Genomic DNA, 21,091 nt, shown 5'->3' on the forward strand with positions numbered 1-21,091 from the left:
AGGGAGAGGGAGAGGCAGGGGGGACGGAGATGCATAAGACAGCAGGTTTTGATGGTAATGGTGAGGAAGAGGGCTTTTGGCATGAAAGGGACCGGTGTGTGATCATGATGTCATTAGGAGGATACAGTGAGACAGAGCGGAGGAGGCTGCTCCACGGCAGCGGCACCCCGGGGACGTCATTACCAAGTGGAACCGAGCTGGGACCTGAGCACAGGTCAGACCGGAGGAAATACTTACGCACGCGCACGGGGGAGAGCGCACGCACGCAAACACACACACACACACACATGCGCGCACGCACACACGCGCACACTCTCATGGGCAGGGATCCATCACATCAGAAATGGACAGTTGTGTCTGGCCTCTGACAGCGGACCGGTTCTTTTGTTGCTAAATCTGACAAATTCTCCAATATCCAAGCAAACACCTATGTGGACAAATGCGCCTCATTAGTGTGCATGGTGCAGATGGACAATACACACACACACACACACACAAACACACACACGCACACACACACACACACGGATGGAGAGCTCGTGCTGCGCTAAGTTGCAGTGTGGATGGCGGTGGAGCAGGCTGTGCTTCATTACTGTTCTCACACAGACAGTTGCAGTGTTTTTGTGTCAATGTTTAATGAGGGGCTGGGAGTCTGGGGACCTCGGTGCTGTCAGGAGCTCCTGGAGTCTGGAGCTACCCACCTGTTCCCGCTCTCTCCCTGAAGGCCTTTCACTCCCAACACACACGCACACACACAGACACACACACACACACACACACACACACTAAAGACGTAACTCATACCACAAGCATCCCCAAAAGTCATTTCTAACCCCACAGACACATCCACCTAGACTGCGCTCGCTGATTTAGTCGTCCTGTGGCAACACTGTAAACAGGTTACTATGGTCTGGGCCGCTCCACAGACGCCACGAAGACCACGGGAATACCAATTGATTCGTTTCACGTTTCACATTCCCCCCGTCAGCTCGGCCGGATGACAGCGTGAGTGATCCCCCTCAGTCTCATTTCTGACAGTTTATTATTATTTTTTTTAATATGATGGAAGATCTGGACCGTCCCAGGTGACAAGCACGTGCACACGCACACACGCAAGTGCGCGCGCGCGCACGCACACGCACACACACACACTGATGTCCGTCCAGTGCGGCCTTCCCATAATGAGCAGCTACTACTGGCAGATTGGAGATGAAACTGATGATGATAAAACAGGGAGGGGACATGTGAGAGCGAGTGTGTGTGTGTGTGTGTGTGTGTGTGTGTGTGCGCGCGTGAGCTCGATTAAGATGGTGTTTCGAGAGCTTTTGCATACATTTCAAAAAACTAACTTTTATTAAAACAAAAAAAGAAAAAAAAGAAAGAAAAAGAAAAAAAAAAATCATTGACTCATTAACAAGATTATAAAACAGTGATTTAGTTACATAAATAAATTGATATCGGCGTATCAAATCTTAATTTCATAAGCATGTATACATGGGTCATTGTAATAAATAAAGTTGGGGGGAAAAAAAGAAAAAAAAAAAAAAGGCAGGAGATTCCTACAAGAACAGAAAATAACTTCAACAAAAATCAGCTAGAAAGACTTTTTAAGAGGAAATTGTTTCTGAAGAACAATGACAGACATCGGACAACATCTTTTTTTTTGTTTCCCTTTTTTTTTCAAATTTTTTTTTTTTTTTTTTCAATTTTTTTTAAACCAAACACACGTGAGGAATTGCTTTGTTAAAAGCATGAGTAACACAGCCATTCACTTACTAATTAAGGACACTAAAGCTGGGACCAAGGCGGGTCGTGTCTCACCTCTTGGAACGCGTTTGGTTGTTAGATAGAGCTCCTGTTTGGTTACTTTAAAGCGTTAAGACAAGGCAAGAGAAAAAGGCTGCTTTTATCTTTAATGAACGTCAGAACAAAACAAAAACAAAAACAAAACAAAAAAAAAACAAGAAAAAACAGAAAAGAACCAAAAGTGGTAAAAGGACAAAACGGACGAACAATGCAGAAGAGAGTCTGGCTGTGTCGACAGAACGGAGATCAGATTTACGTCCTAGATATTGTTAAACCCTGTGCATATATATATATATATATATATATATATATATTTTAGTTTTTTTTTTATCATAACGTACGGTGTGGTTGATCAAGGCTTGAATGGATTGTGTGTGTTACTGCAGAACATGGCAAAGAAAAACAAAACAAAAAAAGAAACACGAAAAAGTTTCCTCTTCCGCCCTCCCGAGACTGACCCTCAAATCAGTTAGAGACTCGCGGGGAAAGTTGTCCAAAAAAACCTGGCCATCGACTTGTCGTTGAACGGTTCGACTCAACCTTCGTTTTTCTCTTTTATTTAACTTTTTTTTTTTTAAATTTTTTATTCTAAGACCGGATCCCGCCTCTCTAGGATCCAGGATCATCAACACGTGAGTCCAACCCCCCCCAAATAAAAAAAAAAAGTTTAAAAAAAATCTGTTGTATTGTTCTGATATGTACTGTGTTGTTTCCTTGACAAAAAAAAGAAAGAAAATAACGAGAAAAAGTAGTAAAGTAAGTAAAAGAAAAGAGCGAGAGAGGGGGAGGGAGAGAGAGAGAGAGAGAGAGCAAACTACAGCGGCTTCAAGTATTTCACATTACATAGAATACTCTGTATAAATTAGTTAACATATACTTTCAGATCCTCCATATTCAGACATATACTATGGCATATATACAGAGTAGAATAAATGCTCGCTCATGTTGTGTCACGTCTCGTCTTTTTCCTGGAGTTCAGTCGGTCATTCGTTCATTTGTTCCGCCTGGTTTTTATTTTTATTTCTTTATTAATTTTTTCTTCCTTTTTTTTTTTTTTTTTTTCTTTTTTTTTTTTTTTTTTTCCTGTGTAGAGAAATCCCTGAGAACATTCTGGTGACAGTTGCTTGAAAGTCCCACACACAATGAGTTTGTAACAGTAGAAGTCTAAATTCTGTGGTTCACATGCACGGAAGGAAATGACACTGGCCTATTATTTCTGGATATATTATTCAAAATAAAATTAAATAATAATAATAATAATAAAAAAAAAAGAAAAACGTATTCGGTTACGATGGCGACTTGGAGCTACGGTGGAAAGTGACGTACCGATACATTTTCTGAGTGAGATGCATCTGATTTCGGTTGTTGTTGTTGTTTTTTTTTGCAGTTTTTATTTTTAATTTTTAAACCACCGTGGTTCATCTTGTGAGGGGCACCGACGCAGGAGCCGTCGGGAGGGAAATCCAACTCCCCTCCGTGCGTTTTCACGCGCCGGGGTTCTCCTCGGTGGCCTCCGCCGCGTCATTAACACTGCCAGCGTCGTCGTTACGGTAAGAACAGAGATAAGCGGGGAGCAAGCGGGATACCACTTTGTGAGGTAAGCCCCCTCCCCTCCTGGTCTAGTTTACCCATCGCACACATTTTAAATAAATCGTATCAGTTATTTCGTTTCAGATTTCAGTTGCACCCAGAAAAGCAACAATATAATCACATTAATACAGATAATACTAATCAATCATTTTGTTTATCTAATGCTACAGTAACGCTGTTTACTGTATGACTACATACTGCTGTCCTCAGTCCAAGACGGGGATTTGTTTATGGAGGAGCGTCATTAAAAAAAAAAAAAAATTACACACTGCGTCGCTGTGTGTGGTGTGAAGCCGATGCCCGGGAACCGGAGAGAAGTGCTGCTGCGACGTGCTGCGTCTGGAGGAAATGCTGACGCGGGCAGTTTTTTTTTTTTTTTTTTTTTTTTGTCTGTGCTAACCCAAAACCGTGCCGAGCCGAGCCGAGCCGAGCTAAGCTGTGCAGTGCTGACCAAGGCCCCGTGGCCCCGGGCCCCCGACAGAGGGAGGTGCTTGGTGTGGTTTAAAGCCTTAAGTTTCTCTTTGAGGATGCTGAGCTGTTGTTTTTTTTTGTTTGTTTGTTGGTTTTTACATGAGCGCTATCATAGAAAAGGGGCTTTAGCCACTTGACAACATAAAACTCAATTTAAACTTGAAAATAGGGTTGGGTTGGGTTGGGGGGGGGGGGGGGGGGGTTGAAGATGCTTAAACCATAAAAAATAAAAGAAATATAAAAAAGCCATTTCACTTCTTCTCATTTTTCCTCTCGCACACATGTAGAGAAATACACACAAAAATTCACGTGACAAATTTCCTCTCTTCTTGAAAAATAAAACACTTCTGTACACATAGTAGTAATAATAATAATAATAATAATAATAATAATAATAATAATAGGAATAATGTTTATAACAATAACAACAGCAAGAACAATAATACCGCATGTGGCTCTGTTGATTTTTTTCATCTTTTCCTTTCTCTTTTTGCTTCATCCTACAAGTCACATCCCTCTTGTCTATTTTATAAGTTCAAAGAAGTTCAAAAGGCAGACTCAAGTTAATAGAAAAGTTCTAGAAGGGGGAGGGGGCGGGGGGGAGGGAGCGGGTTGGCTGGCCCCCAGACGGGGGCCCTCAGCCAAACCGCTCCCTCACCAGCATCATTAGTTTCTTTTTGCCCTTGTAGATCTGTTTCAGGTTGTCTATAAACTGGGTGAACTGGATGTGTCCGTCCTGGGCCATCATGAACGTCTCCCTGGCCTTCCCCAGGAACTCGATGAACTCGCTGTAGTGCCGCGGGCTGATGTGTGTGAGCCGCGAGTGGGTGGTGTTGATGTAGGCCCCGATGGTGGCGTCCAGCAGCTGCCTGAGCGGCGCCTTGTCCAGGGACATGAGCTTCCCAGAGTTCCTGCGGTTGTGCAGCGCCGACACCATGCCCGGCGTGGTCAGCGTGCACCGCCGCAAAATGTCCGACAGCACCGTGGCGCACTTGACGCTCTTCACCACCAGGGGGATGACGGCCGCCAGCTCGTTCTTCCCCAGCGAGTGGCTGAGCGCGCAGGCCCACAGCACGTCGTTGATGGCCGGGTGCGTGTCCTGGTTGTAGCTAAGGTTCAGGTGGGCCATGGCCAGCGTCGCCAGCTTGTACGCCCGCATGGGGTAGCCGCGGTGCTCCATGTAGCGGGCGATGGTGAACAGCTGCGTGTAGCTCATCCCCGTCGCCGCGGCGTCCAGTACAATCTGGTAGGCTGTCTCGAAGGCAATGTGGTCCTTCTCGCACAGCGTGAGGGCGGAGAGGGCGCAGTTCTGGGGGTCCTTCATGGCACACTGCAGGGCCAGGGTCCGGGCGGAGGAGGCCAGGTTCTCCTGCTGGTGGCAGTCCAGGTGGAGGCGGACGATGGTGCTGTTGGACATGACGGTGGTGGCCACGATGCTGGTGGCCTCCGTGGGCGTGAAGAGGGTGAACCAGCTCTGCATGATGCTGTCCAGCGCGTACACGCCTAGCGCACACGCACACGCACGCACCCGCACCCGCACACACACACACGCACACACACACACACACACACACACACACAATGAATGGTATTAATTAATTTTAAATTATTATTTATACATCATTTATATATTTTAGACATTCTTTTTTTTGATTATTAATAAAATTGTCATTAATATTATGATTATTAATAACAATAATAATAATAACAAGAAGAATTATACATTTAAACTTATCTTATTTTTGTATAAAATTATTTTATAATAGGCTTACTTTTTAGCAAATACCTATTTTTTGTAGATATCTTGCATATACTTTGTTTTAATTTGCTACCTACGGTCACCTTATTTCTTTAAGTCTTGCCTATTTTTGGATTGCCTTGAAGATTAAGCATTTTGCTCGCTGACATGACACTGTCAAGCTTCTGTCCAAAAACAACTTTGAAATTTGAAAGGATAAACAAAGGATTGAAAAGCAGCGTAACTGTACATTTCTGCGTTCAAACACAACAAAAGGATCTAAGCAAAAAAAAACAACTGAGCGGCACAATGTCGGCGGCTGTTCTTGCCGTCGCCGACATTCACATGATCACATTCTGTCGGGATTTTAGCATTGAAGGTCAAGTTCACTCACCCACTTCAGTGGCACATGTGACCAACCAACGCACCATCTCTCTCCTCCTCCAGTTTAACGTGGACAGAGTTATTCTCATCACCTGAGAAGATTCAATGATAAAATGTAAATATTATATATACACACACACACACACATATATATACACACACACACACACACACATACTGTATGTATTGTTACACACAGAAACAAAATATTAACAAAATATAGTTTTTTTTCAAGTTACATGTATATCACTTTTGTACAATATAATTTTTTTTTTCTAAGCTTCAATTGCAGATTGGAAATATTCTACCCATTCCCAATAGCGCTTTTATTGAATATATGTATATTACAACATGTCCTATAAACTGAATGACGCTTGGTTCAATGTCAAAATAATAATAACAATAATAATAATTCATCACGGCACGGTGTGGGACATCGGAGCGGGTCAGTGGGCGTGCCGTACCTGCAGCCCCAGCTCCAGAGACACCTTGAGGAGCGTGATGTCGGGCAGGCTGTCCATCAGAGTGGCGATCTTGAAGGCGTCCTGTGCCAGCTTGAAGATGTGCGACGAGGAGTGGATGTTCTTCTGGATGGACTCCAGAACCGTCTCCAGCCTGCGACTGTCACCTGCGGCGGGGGGTCATTCGATTTCGAGGATGAATTTCAAATAAAAATCATACAATTTGAGTTGCGTTCGCCGGGGTGCGCGTCCTAGTCCTCACCTTTGGCAGCGGTGAGCATGGTGGAGGCCAGCTCACACTGCTGGGACTCTATGTGGCTGAGGGTGAACCAGCGCGGGTAGCGGTTGGGCACGACCGACACGATGTGGTGGGGTCGCGAAAGGTCCCCAGACGATGCCGTCGACTCCAACACAGGTAACCTGGGAGGTCAGGGAGCGAGAGAGAGAGAGAGAGAGCCAGAGCATGAAAATAGAGAACCGGGATTTCAAAGCAGAGGTGAAAAAAAAACCAAAAAAAAAAACCGCGGGGTTCCGAAAAAGGAAAATTCCACTCCGGGATTTTGAGTCAACCATGTGGATTTGCTAAGCGAGCGCCCCGGAGGTCCAACTCGAGAGTGGAATCAGCTGGATCAGCGCGGGGCTGGAACAAAAACATGGCCGGACTTTGTACTTTGGGAGCGTGGAATTCTCCGCCTCCCACCGACAGCCTCCTCCTTAAACCTTCCCACAACTGCACACTGAACCCTTCCCTAACCCTCTCCCTCCCCACTAACCCTCACCCTGACCTCCAGGTGGGGAAAAGTAAGCAAAAAAAGATTATTTCCCTCCAGCGACCAAATAAGTCTCAATTACAATCTTAGGAACGTCAGGAACCAAACATCTGGTTACAATCGTTTGACAAAACAATGGACTTTCGAGCTCAAAACATACAAAGCAAAAGAAACAAAAAAAACAAAAAAAACAAAACGACGGAAACTCGACAGGACAGTTTCTAGGTGAGATATCAAGAAGGGGGCAGAAGTGGATCCTATAAAGACGTGGGGGCGAAACAGTGAAATGAAAAGAAGAGCAAAGAGAAATAACCACAGACGGGCGGGCAGACAGACTCCAGCGCTCCTGGAACGCTCACACATGTAATTAATAGCACGTCTTTTCTTTCATACATCAATACGTAGACAGACAGGAGCACAGAAAGAGTAAAAAAGGCAAGTGTTCATTACCAGTGGCATGGCTTTAATGATCACAGGGGGATTAAAGTTATCATATCCTCGCAATTTTTTCGGAACCTAGTTTTTAATCACCTAGAAACCGAGGCATAATTAGTACTTTCCCCAGTCAAACTGGTGGTAATGAAGTCAGGGCCGCGGAACACCTGCTAGCGGATGAAGGAGCACCGCGAGTCTCTCCGTCTCATTACGGTATCACTGACAAGGCCCGGTCCCTCCACCGCCACCACCGCCACCACCGCCTCCACCGCCTCCACCGCCTCCACCGCCTCCACCGCAGCGGCCACCGCATCTACTATTCTGCCGCCGCTCGCCGCTCTCCTTCGCCTCTCCGCTCCCACCTCTCTTTCAAAAGGTCTTCCTGCCTTCGGAAGACGGCGCAACCTGGCCTCCCCGCAGCCAATCAGAGGGCTAATTGAGTCCGTGGGGAAATTAAGGAATTCACCTCCCAGCCACGTAAGGCTGGACACACATCAAACACATACCGACACACATGGATGAAGGCGCCGACCCCCACACACACACACACACACAGACACAGACACACACACACACACACACACAGACACACACACACACACACACACACACACACACACCCTTATGCAGACAGATGCGCATGCACACACACACAACTTCTGGAGACATGCAAGCACACACACACACACACACACACACACACACACTCACACTTCTGTAGACAAACACACAACTTCTGGAGACATGCGAGCACACACACACACACACACACACACACACACACACACACACACACACACACACACACACACACACACACACACACACATACACACATACACACACACACTTCTGTAGACAAACACACAACTTCTGGAGACATGCAAGCACACACACACACAACTTCTGGAGACATGCAAGCACACACACACACAACTTCTGGAGACATGCGCATATGCGCACACGCACACACACACACACACACACACACACAACTTCTGGAGACATGCGCATATGCGCACACGCACACACACACACACACACACACACACACACACACACACACACACCCAGATGACTGATCAAAGCGACCTAGTAAAGGCAATTTAACGCTAAATACTAAATTCCGTTTCAGAGCAAAGTGCACATGACCCTGTTCCAACCTGAGTGCAAAAATAAAACCTCCTTTCTTTGTTCGATTCGCCCCCAAGAGAGCAACAGCGGGGACTAGTCTCTGGGGGAAGGAAGGGCGACAAAAAAACCAAGGAAAGAGATGTGCGAGTGCGAACACGGACGCCCGGTGCAAAACGGGGATGTTTGGAAGCCATGGCAACAGCCGGGCTCATTCCACGCGCCCAAAGAGCCGCTAAAAGCCTTCCGCCACGCTGGGGCCTTCTGGAAGATTCCTCGGGGGTAGCAAAGCAAAAAAAAAAAAAAAAGAGAGAGAGAGAACTGCGGGTAAAGATGGGGGCCTCATCAACATTCCTGTCTTTGTTTGGCTTCCACTGGAGAGCCGGCGTTCTCCCGTCGGATGGAAGCCGGTGAGGCCACGCCCGCCGAGAATCAACGTACCTCAAAATATCGGAGGAGAAACCTATTTCGTGCTATAGTTCCCAGAGAAAAAAAACAAAACAACACAAAACACGCAAAAAAACAACACCGCCTCATGGACAAATTAACTATTCAATCCGAGCACACCCACCGCCTTCCCGATCCGCCGCCATGCTCACATTCTTATTTAACACCTTGTAAACTACCATAATGTTCCGCACGTCAGCTATAAACATTATGACCCCCTCGACAAAATAATGCGACGAAACCGGCAGCTCAGAGTCAATCTCTGTGCATTAACTGCGAAATGAAAGTCATACGTCTTTTACAGCGCCGCTTCGCCCGGATGTAAACGCACATTACAGCGAGGCGGAAGACGCCGTTTCGGGTGAAGCCGAAGAGGGGCCATCGGCCCCTATGCAAAGCACCGGGGGGGGGGGCGGCGGCGGCGTCACATGGCTCGGGGGCGCTCTCACAGATGCAAGGAATGTGGAAACACTTTTCTCACAACTATTCAAGGGCGGCGGTGTCGAGCGGGCCCGATGGGGGTCAAGGCATCACAGATCTGGGCTTAACTGATTGGTTTCGGATATATTTACATGTGAGATTCACTTAAAGGGGATGCGAGGATTTAGTGAGCGAGGTTGCAAATTGTGAGCGCGCACGCACACACACACACACACACACACACACACACACACACACACACACACACACACACACACACACACACACACACACACACACACACACACACACACACACACACACACACACACACACACACACACACACACACAAATAAATAAGAAGGGCACCTAATGGGAGAAAGAGAAGGAGAAGGTGCCAGACATTGATAGAAAACAGTCCAACTTTGTTTTACCCAAATCCTCCCCTTTTCGGGCTCTGGTGTGGATCACCATGACAACTGACCTCTCTACCTCTTGGTCTTTTCCCCCTCCGACTGTAAACACCCGTCACTTGCGCTATCTATCAAATCTGCATCCACCAAAGAGGCCGCACATCCGCTGGAAGACCTCCACTCCGGCCCTTTTTTTCCTGTATACAAAGTGACGCTTGGAAATCCTGGGGGTGACCGCCCCGACACCTCGGCACGACCCCGGCCTCTGACCCGCGGGGCAGCTTGGGTGTTTACTTCAGACTAGGGGCGCTTTAAACCCCATCTACTTTAAAGGGGATTTCCAATTTTATTTTTATTTTTTATATTTATCAAAACAGTAATGCAGCGAGGTGACAAAAGGATTCACTAAAACCTTTTACAGGGCTGTTGTTGTTGTTCATCTCAAACATCTTTACACCTCCCCAATACAATTTTGGGACAGGATCATCTTTTTTTTTTCCCCCATTGTCTTTCCACCGACTGATAATATCTGTAGTTTAAGAAAAAAAAATAAAATAAAAACTCCTCTGTTGCTTTGTGTTTTCCTGCATTCCATTTGGGAATGTGTACATTATCTACCAAAAGGTGGGGCTGTTTGTCACATCCCCGCACGGGTGACCGAGTTTGTCTGGCTTTCATCCGCCTTGTGTGGGTTTTCAACAGCTTGCAAAAAAATAATGAATGTGATATAGAGAGCACTGCATGGAGCGTGTTGTTGCTGCTTAATAACGTGCACCTCACCGGACAAGCACAGTCACGCACCAACGATGGAATGACAAAAATATATATATATTTAAAATAAAAAAATTATAAAAAAGCTGACGCATGGCAAACTATTTCCCCACCAATACCTAAGTCGGCTGCTGCTGTCGGTGTTTTTATACCCCCCTGTTTAGTTTAAAGCGAGGCCACGCCTTAATTTGTTTGTGTGTGTGTATCAGAGAATGAACCACACACACACACACATACATATATATATATACATACATATACATATACATACATATATATACATATACATACATATATATACATATACATACATATACATACATATACATACATACATATACATACATACATACATATACATACACACATACATACATACATACATATATATATATATATATATATATATATATATATATATATATATATATATATATATATAAGAAGTGAAAATGTAAATTTTAACTATAAATATTTAACTAATAAAAAAAAAAAGTTAGGTCCTGAATTCTCTCATTGGCGCATTAAACTAATATTCGGATTTGACTGACATGACATGTATATAGGTTGTGCAGGTGGTGGATAATGCTTAACATCTAAATGAATGACCTGTAAGGCAAATCTCACACCTTCTATAAAAAATATAAAAAACTCCAGTGTTTTTCTCCCTCCTCTGTCAGCCTGCCGTTCAACGGGGTCAGGTCGGGACATCCCTCAGAACCTGCAGACGGGTTTCCACTCTTAGATGGGGGGAGAGAAAAAAAAAAAAGACTTTTGGGCAGCCCCGTGGAACCATCAGCTATCTCCTCTGTTGTCTTTTTGGCTGCAACACGGCCGGTCAGCACGGAGCGCACGCTGCTCCCACGTCCGTTCATTAACCTTGCACGCGACGCGTCAACATACAAGCAAGGTCAGAGACCCAAAAAAACAACAACAAAAACTGGACAGTCTGGGTGGAGTGCGAGGGTCTAAGATGGGGCTGGCTGACAAAAAGAAATATCACAATGTCTTTGGATATTTGTTTGTTTACCTCTACAGTCATAGTGATGTGGATATTATGACCAGGCAGGCGGAGGCTTGGATTAGAAGAGTGAGAGCAGTCCATGCATCGCAATGCCACGATGATGCGGATACCCAGTCTTGTCTCGCGATATCCACGATAGAAGGATATGCATCACCCAGGTCACGTCCAAGATGGCCTCGCCTCTGGAGTAGTCGGCTTGGGAGCGACATAGAAAGGTAAAAGAAATCGAGATATACACGAGCGGGGGGGGGGGGATATGGACTTTACCACACCCCTGCCCGCCCTCGTCTTGTATCAATGATAGTGTTATAATGGGTCCATTACAAGGGCCCCGGTTCTTATACCACCTCGTCTATATTTAACCGGCCACCATCCCCGGGGGAGAGGGAGGTATATGCGATCACATTACACTACGCTACATTACACACATTCATTATGTGCTGAGTAGACACCCCTGGCTCCCAGGAGCACCCATAAGTGGCCATATTATTCTAAATCGCCTGTTTCACACCGTGGAACGCAGGGCGGGGCTGGGGGAGTCGGCGTAGCGGGAGGGGGGGGGGGCAAACGGGGTGTGGCTGAGTGAGGAAAGTCAGGTGAGGGTGTGAACGGTGGAGGAAACCTCGGGGAGAAGGATAAATGCTTCGGCGTGTCGTGCCGGGACCGTCACGTCCTCGCCCGGATAACGAACCACGGGACGGGCAGCGCTTCGTCGCCCCCCCCCCCACCCCCCCGTTCGTTCCGTCCGTGACGCGCGAGGTGACAAGCCGAACCGGGGCTTCACCGGGCCGATCCTTCGCCCCGTCTGCGTTGTTCCGAAACTGACTCATTGAAGGAAGGAACGAGACAGAGCGAGACGGAACGGGCCCCGGCTGGGTAGAAGCACAACAGGCCCCTTACTCACACTGCCCTGTCCCTGTTGGGCCTGTGTGTATGTGTGTGTGTGTGTGTGTGTGTGTGTGTGTGTGTGTGTGTGTGTGTGTGTGTGTGTGTGTGTGTGCGCGTGTGTGTGTTTCCTCCTCATTACGGCCACTAATTACACTCTCATTAATCTAATTAATATTCACTGATCCAGCTCCCACTTGTCACAACATCAAAACAGAGCAGCGTAGACTGATTAGCGCACATACACATGTACACATTGTCCACAGACCAGTACACACAGGAGCTTAATATAGAAGCATCTTTGCACAGGGAAAACACACTCGCTCGCCGGACACGAGGAGACCATTAAACGAGCGCAAACACACACGCACACACACGCGCACACACTTACCGCATGGCTCTCAGTGCAATCTTGTACGCCAGTTCAGCGTCGTGAGGTAGGAGGGAGGTGAAGAGATAGCGGGCGAAGGTGTGCATGGGAACACTCTCTCTGTGGACGATCTCTCCCAGGCCAGAGTAGGGACCACCTGACGCCGCACGCACGCACCGACACACACACACACACACACACACACACACACACACACACACACACACACACACACACACACACACACACACACACACACACACACACACACACACACACACACACACACACACACAGCTCTTTTAGTAATCAGCACCACAATGGCAGAAGCATTTGACAATGAAACAAATCCTCTGACTTTCCAAACAGGCAACATACACACAGTGGTGGAAGAAGTATTGACATCTTTTACTTCAGTAAAAGTACAAATGCCCAGACATTAAATGACTTGAGTGAAAGTGCCACAGGGACATTTCTACTTACTAAGTAAAATTATTTAGGCACTGGCTCTTAAATGTACTGAAAGTAAAAATACTTATCATATCCAGTGTCCTGGTAAAACGCTATAATGTGGGATTGTGCAATCTGGTTCAGTGGATTGATGAAAAACAAACAAAAAAAAAAAAGGTATTTATATTTATATAATTTAACAAGTGAGGTGACTGTGTTTGAAATGTAGTGGGGTAAAAAAGTAAAGTCTCCAAACCTGAAAATATCTAAGTAAACTTGAATATAATATACTTGAAGTAACAAAATACTTGTACTATTTTCCACCACTGCACACACACTTCACATTTCAAAGTCTAAATAGTTAGCTGCACTGTAGGTCAAAACACACCGTGCAGCACCCAAATGTCAGGCATACACATACACACAATATACACATGCCAGGTGTTCCTAGGTAACAACGCTGTATTTGTTGGGCAGCGACGACGATAACGATAACTACAATAAAAGAAAGCAGTGGAATTCACATTGCTTATTACAGATTCTATCAAATAACAGGAGATAAATCAATACACGGACCCACAAATAGAAGAGAGGGCTCATTCCAAAGTGACTACACAGAGAGGAGTGATCTTTCTTGGCTCTGGTGGGGTGGAAGCCACATGGCACCAGGGCTTTTCCGTCCTGTCATAAACCCATATGGCGGCGTGTGCAGACTAGCACAGACTCCTTCCTCCCCCAGTCTCCGGTGGGAGATTTTTTTTAAGGCCCGACAGGCTCCTGCGCCGCAAACCACATCACACGTCCCCCCCAGAGGCTTTTCTGAGGCCTCCGAGCCGGCTGCTGTGTTAGTCACCCAGCCGGAGGTGGGTGGTCGGCCCGGGCTGATACAGCGCCGCAGGGTTAAGGGCAGAGACTAGGGTGGAGGTTTTAGGGGTTCGGGGAGTTTAGGGCGGAGTTTATTTAGGGGTCTGGGTCGTGGGGTTGGGGTGGGGTGGTTACGCTGGAGACTAGGGAGGAGGCTTGGGGGTTGCGGGGGGTGGTTACGGTGGAGACTAGGGTGGAGGTTTTAGGGGTCGGTGGTTACGGGGGAAGACGAGGGAGGAGGTTTCAGGGGTGGCTGTGGGTTAGGGTGGAGACTAGGGTGGAGTTTTTCAGGGTGCAGGGGTGTGGGTCCCGGGCCTGGGCCTCCAGGATGTGTCACCCACTCCTCCGCTCCCACAACCATTCCTCCATGCCTCACATTCTGCTTCACCACAAGACCTGTCCATGCACGTGTGTGTGTGTGTGTGTGTGTGTGTGTGTGTGTGTGTGTGTGTGTGTGTCTGTGTGTGTGTGTGTGTGTGTCACACACACACTGCCCGTGGTGTTAGTGTGTGTAAAGAGCTCATTTGGTCTGGCCCAGGTCAGCCCAGCTTCTATTTGCTCCACAAAATGAAAGGATAATAAATACAGAGACTGTGTCCAATGTGTTTTTCCTGTTTCAGCAAGAATGTGTAGGAGAGACGGAGAGGGAGTTGAAAAGAGAGAGAGACAGAGAGAGAGAGAGAGAGAGAGAGAGGAAAACATTTAAAAAGCAACTAGGAAAATAGGAGGTTAGGAGTGAACTCAGTCCATTGAGGATATGAGGATAAACATGTATTTGGTTGTGCGTCTGTGTCTGTGTGTGTGTGTGTGTGTGTGTGTGTGTGTCATTAGAGTAATGATGTGCGTGTGTGTGTCTGTAATTCCCCTTACCCTCTAACAGAAATACAGCTTGTTTACGGAAGATCTTGACGAGCGAGTCGTCCAGCTCCACTTCCTGCAGCTTGGCCAGTAGCTGCTCCTCGTTGCGACACACCTTCTCCTGGGCGTAGAGGCCATCGGGCATTACCCGCTGCTGGCCCAGGCCGATCAGCGCCGTCTCCACCGCCAGCGCCATGTACGACTCGCCGTCCCCCAGCAATCTCTGCACGGGCATTCTTTGGAGGTCGGCTCGGCTCACCACACTGGAGCAGTCTGGGGGACGGACAGGGCAGGAGAGAGAGATGGCGAGAGAGAGCGAGAGAGAGAGAGAGAGAGAGAGAGAGGGGGTTCGATTAGACCTGGAGCCGATGTGTCTGTTGTCCTCACAGGTTTGGACGTTGGTTTATAAGTGGTGCATCCCACAGAAAACCACTGTGTCCATCCTGCAAAGCATCCACCCAAAGTTCAGTTAACCACACCCTGTTGAGGGTCGAGGCTCGAGGGTTGAGGTGGAACAGAGTGGAAAACGCTTGTAAAACAATTTCAAAGAAAGTGCACAAACACCAAACATTTAAAATCAGCCAATCAAATTCTTCTCACATTAATCTACCTGGAAACAAGATGCATTTTGGAACTTTGCCAACTTCGCAATATGCGTTTTCCAGTTTGGTCCCTGTTATTGTATGTGTCATGTGTTACATGTTTGCATGTGTTATTTCGGCAAATAAAGCAAGTGGCATTTTTAAACAGAGTATTTTAAAATTACAGCAGTTCAGAAAGTGAGCATTGAGTGGGACAACGAGTCCCAAAAGTTTTGTTTTTTTCCTTGTATTGCTTACCTATCTTAAGCGGTTTTGAGGCAGAATTTAAATAAACACAACGAGAAAGATCCTGGAGTGAGAGTTAGAGTAACAGCAGGTAGCAAGTACAGCGATCAGCTTCAATAAGAGAAACATTATTTATAATCCATCATAGTTTTTGGGTATAAATTCTCATTCTCGATCTCCATTTAAGGTAAACACGCTGAGTTCGTCGCCGCAACATTTAAATAGGGTTAAACAGTTTCTCCGGTACCCGAAAGGTCGAGGCAGGTGATGGAGCCCTCTTCTCCGCCCCGGCCCGACTCGGTCAGGGTGTTGAACAGGGTTCCGATGGGGTCCAGGGGGTGCCCCACCCAGCCCTCCAGGTTGGTGGTGGAGGTGTGGCCTTTGTGGAGCAACTCTGCACCAAAAAAACAACAAAAAAAAACAAAAAAAAACAGGGGGGACATGAAATAAAAGTACAAACAGGATTTACAGATAACACGGGGACCTGATTTTCCACAACAGTCCGCCGTACAGCCATATGCACTTTAAAATATTCCCACAAAAAACGCAGAGCCGTCGTTGGGCATTTGTTTTTAAAGGACCAACACACACATTCAGTGAACACATTTGACACAACTCCTGACCATTTTCTGCACGATAGCTCACATATTTTTACTTTTAGTCGAGTCTCTGTTTTCAATTTTGGAAGATTCAAACAATATGACGAGAAACCAATTTTAGGAAAGAAAATGATCTATGGTCCACGCTGACAACCACAGTAAGACATTTTTGCCAGTCACTCAATTTTGCTGTATTTCGTATTTGCTAAATAAATAAAACTCCAAAAGACAGAAAATATTAAAATATTGAAAAATGTGAGTAGGGGTCAGGGGTAATGTAAAATGTGTGTGGTGACTGGTAAATTGGCAAAAAAGTTCAATTTGACACCGGTATGATCCATTCAGTGGTGAAATAAAATGAATAATGTAATAAAAAAAATAAAAAATAAAAAAAAACAACCAAAAAAAAACAAAAAAAAAAAAAACCTTTCTTGTGTCGACGGAAATGCTCCAGTTGCCTCTGCTGTTGCCGCCGTAGCGTATTTACCACGGCGATGGCCAAGCGGAGCGCTTCTCTAGGGTAACCATGGGAACGCAGGGCGTCCACCCTGGCACAGGCCGTTGGCACGTGTTCTAGAAAAAGGAGGAGAAACCGAAGGCTCAGTTGAAGATCTCTCTGGTTGGTGTTTTGCACGATGTCATTCAGTTTCAACCCTGCAGCACGTTAAAACACACACACACACACACACACACACACACACACACACACACACACACACACACACACACACACACACACACACACACACACACACACACACACACACACACACACACACACACACACACACCATGCCACATGGGCCAGCCTCGCGAGTCGAAGAGGGAGCCGTCTTGGTTGTCGTGGTAACAGTAGTTGGCATAGAGGTCGCTGGCAATGATGTGCTGCAGGTGTCGGTCCTGCCAGTGGAGGTCACAGGCCTCGATGGCTCGGGTGAAGACCGTCCTGTGGGGACGCAGTTCTAGAAACGGAAGAGAGAGAAGACAGAGGGCGGGAACAGGTTTTAATGCCTCGTATACTGTATGTGGAGACGGAGAAAGAGGTACAAGCAGAACCCTACAGCGCTGACAAAATATTGTTCCTTTTCATTCATTTATTTTTTCATGTCCCACAGTCTGTGTGTACGTCTGTCCTTGTCTTGTGTGATGTGTATGTGTTATTTGTTGTTATTTTACTCTGGATTATGTGTCATGCTTAAATACGTAATTGTATTCATTGAACATGCCAAGGGACTGCAGATGAATATTATTTGAAATTAAATCTGATCATACACGAAATGTATGTTAATATTGTACAATATGTATGTTTAATATTGTACATGGTCCCTCAGAAATAAACTAATAATAATAAAAAATGTGTTTGTAATTAAAACATCCTCTTAGTCAAAGCACTTGGCGTGGCGGTGATTTATTTTCGATCAAAAAAACAAACAAAACAAAAACAACAGCTGATAAAAAAAAAAATTTAAAACCTGTTCTTTGCAGTTGAATTATAAATAGACGGACAAATAGAGCCACGTGTAGAACAAATAGAAACTTGTTCATCTCTGACCTTGGTTGCCATGTGCACCCTGAGGCAGTGAGTGGGTGAGGTTGGGCAGCTCGTTGCCGTGGTTACCGTCCTCCCAGGGGCAGACGTCAACGCTGTTCCACCTGCGCAGCTGACGCAGCCACGACGACTTCTGCTCCGCCTTGCAGTGCGGGTTCAGGACGATGCACATCCACAGGGCGCCTGCGCGCACACGCGCACACGCACACACACACACACACACACACACACACACACACACACACACACATCATCAGTACATTCAACTGACCCACTTCACGATGTGTGACACTAACGTAGAAAAGGATGAATCACTCAGCCGTCGCAGGTAAGAGTAGACCACACGGCTTGTTTGTTTTGTTTATATTGATGTAGAGCTGCGTCGGCGGCGGTGGTGGTTAGGAAGTGTTGAGCGTGCGATGGTTTCCCCGCCCCTTCACCGCCGCCGCCACCCAAACGAGCCCCCGTGCCGTAAAAGTTCTCGTCTCGAGGCGAGTTCGGCGTCACGCGTAGAAACTTGACAGAGATTGCAACCGGCTCGATACGAAAAGTGTTTAATTCTCTGCGGATGTAAACACATGGGGGGGGGAGGTCTATTCTCCAGACAAAACGAAGATACGCGCACTGTGAAAGTCTGAGTAATCGCCCGTCCCTGTGTGTGTGTGCGCGCGCGTGCGTGTGTGTGTGTGTGTGTCCACCGATATGAGTAAATTGAAAGACCGAAAGGGAGGCGGGGTTCGGAAGAAAGGAAAAGGGAGCGAAAAAGGAGCACAAAAAAAGAAAATGAGTACCAAGGTAACAAAGGTAACAAACAGTGGGCTGAAACAGGGAGAAGATGAAAGGCGAGAATGCCGACTTGGTGGACGAGGACGGGCGCGCGAGGCGGAAGCTTTTTGTGTGCGCTCGTTCCGTCGGAGAGGGAGGAAGATCAGCGGCGGCTCAGGAGGAGAGGAAAAGACAAAAGAGGAGAGAGCGAGAGGCGCCGAGAGGCGCCGAGAGGCAGCATTCGCCACACATCGGGGGGAGCGATAAGGACTCGGGTGGGAAGGGTTTGAAGTGCGGACTTCAAAGAGTGCACACGCGAACGCACACACACACACACACACACACACACACACACACACACACACACACACACACACACACACACACACACACACACACACACACACACACAGACACAGACACACACACACTTCCAAATAAGACGCAGGATTGAAACTGATGAGACCACTGTGCTGTCTCTAGAAAGTACGGAACGAGACAAAAGTAGTAAAAAAAACGAAAAAAGAAAAAAAACACCACCAACAACCATCAAAAAACAAAACAAAAAAAACAAGAAACCACAACATTAGAGGAGGAACAACAAAGGCAGGAGAGATAACACAGCTGTTGTTGTGGTGACAAGCTTGTCGGATTTGCGATTGGGAGCAAGTGTTTCGGTGTAAAAATACGTCCCTCTTAAGAACAGCACTGCGCGCCATACGGTGGCACACTGGAGCAACACGGAACACGGAAACCTGCCTACTCTGACACGGGACACGGGCGGAGGGAAGAGCAATGTACTCTGTGTGTGTGTGTGTGCGTGCGTGCGTGTGTGTGTGTGTGTGTGCCCTCTCTCACCAAGCTCGTCCCAGAGCTGTCTGTACTTGTCGGTCATGGTGGTGCCCTGCTGCCTCCACAGCGCCAGCCGAGGGTCGGCCATGAACTGCTCTGTGATCAGCGTTAACATCCTCGCTCCGTTTGAGTCGCGCATCTTCAACATCTCCCTCACCTGCAGGAGGGGAGATCGGCGGGGGGGGGGGGGGGGAGAGAGAGAGAGAGAGAGAGAGAGAGAGAGAGAGAGAGAGAGAGAGAGAGAGAGAGAGAGAGAGAGAGAGAGAGAGAGAGAGAGAGAGAGAGAGAGACATATGTACACCGTGTACGTTTCCACACATCAAAAACACACGCACGCACACACGCATTGATGCAACAGAGGATGAGAAAGTACACACACCCAGGAACACACAAACCCCTGAAGATGGCAAACACACCCTAATAAACATCAAGGTAAACTTTTTTTTTTTAACTTAATGTTTGTGGACCTGATTTATTGTGTGTGTGTGTGTGCGCATATCATTAAAAAGGACAATATACCTTAAGAGGACATTCGGATCGACATACATTTAGTGTCCTCGTAATCTTAAAAGGCTTTAATGCTTTTAATATTGATGTAATTTAATGGTCATTTTGAAAGGCATCTATTTAATGTGGGTGGTGGTGGCTCTGGAGGCAGGGTGGGCGCCTGGCGACTGGGGGGGTTGGCGGTTCCGCCCTCCGCTCCTCCGGGCTAACTTGCCGAAGTGTCCTGGAGCAAGGCACCGAACCCCTGAGTCGCCTGGTGGCTGACTCTGCCGTTGGTGTGTGAATGGGTGAATGTGAGTCATGTGACGAGAAAAGTGACATAATCAATTTACCACCAGGGTGCATATTCTGATTTGCTGCCATGATTAAAAAAAAACCCCCAAAACTCTACATAATCCCATAACACCAACTATACCTGATTCGTTGTGTGTGTGTGTGTGTGATACTACGATATAAACAGAGTATAAGGCAACAACACAACATTCTAATACCAGTGAACAGGGAGAAGCATCGTTCTCTTGTCGTTTAATCATGAGCGCAGGGCACGAAACCGCGCTCCTCTCTCTCTCTCTCTCTCTCTCTCTCTCGCTCTCTCTCTCGCTCTCTCTCTCGCTCTCTCTCTCTCTCTCCACACATACATACAGCATACACATCCCGCTTTTCCTGCCCGTTTCAATTAGCTTTGGCTGAAAGGCGGCATTC

General features: G+C 46.8%; 1 protein-coding gene across 1 annotated transcript in view; it reads right to left on the reverse strand.

Moving 5' to 3' along the window:
• Positions 1–1,330: 1,330 nt before the first annotated feature.
• LOC307232908 (zinc finger SWIM domain-containing protein 6-like) overlaps positions 1,331–21,091 on the reverse strand; it is a 48,994-nt gene continuing 29,233 nt past the window's right edge. The window contains exons 4-14 of the mRNA XM_080004116.1: positions 19,889–20,039; positions 18,269–18,448; positions 17,508–17,678; positions 17,143–17,289; positions 16,365–16,511; positions 15,303–15,563; positions 13,140–13,275; positions 6,713–6,870; positions 6,454–6,617; positions 6,000–6,081; positions 1,331–5,370 (exon numbers count right to left, since the gene is read on the reverse strand). Coding sequence (XP_079860242.1) covers positions 4,505–5,370; positions 6,000–6,081; positions 6,454–6,617; positions 6,713–6,870; positions 13,140–13,275; positions 15,303–15,563; positions 16,365–16,511; positions 17,143–17,289; positions 17,508–17,678; positions 18,269–18,448; positions 19,889–20,039 — 2,463 coding nt within the window. The 3' untranslated portion in view covers positions 1,331–4,504. The remainder of the gene's footprint in view (positions 5,371–5,999; positions 6,082–6,453; positions 6,618–6,712; positions 6,871–13,139; positions 13,276–15,302; positions 15,564–16,364; positions 16,512–17,142; positions 17,290–17,507; positions 17,679–18,268; positions 18,449–19,888; positions 20,040–21,091) is intronic.

This window comes from Zeus faber (assembly GCF_960531495.2).
Source record: "Zeus faber genome assembly, chromosome: 7".
Taxonomy (NCBI): Eukaryota; Metazoa; Chordata; class Actinopteri; order Zeiformes; family Zeidae; genus Zeus; species Zeus faber.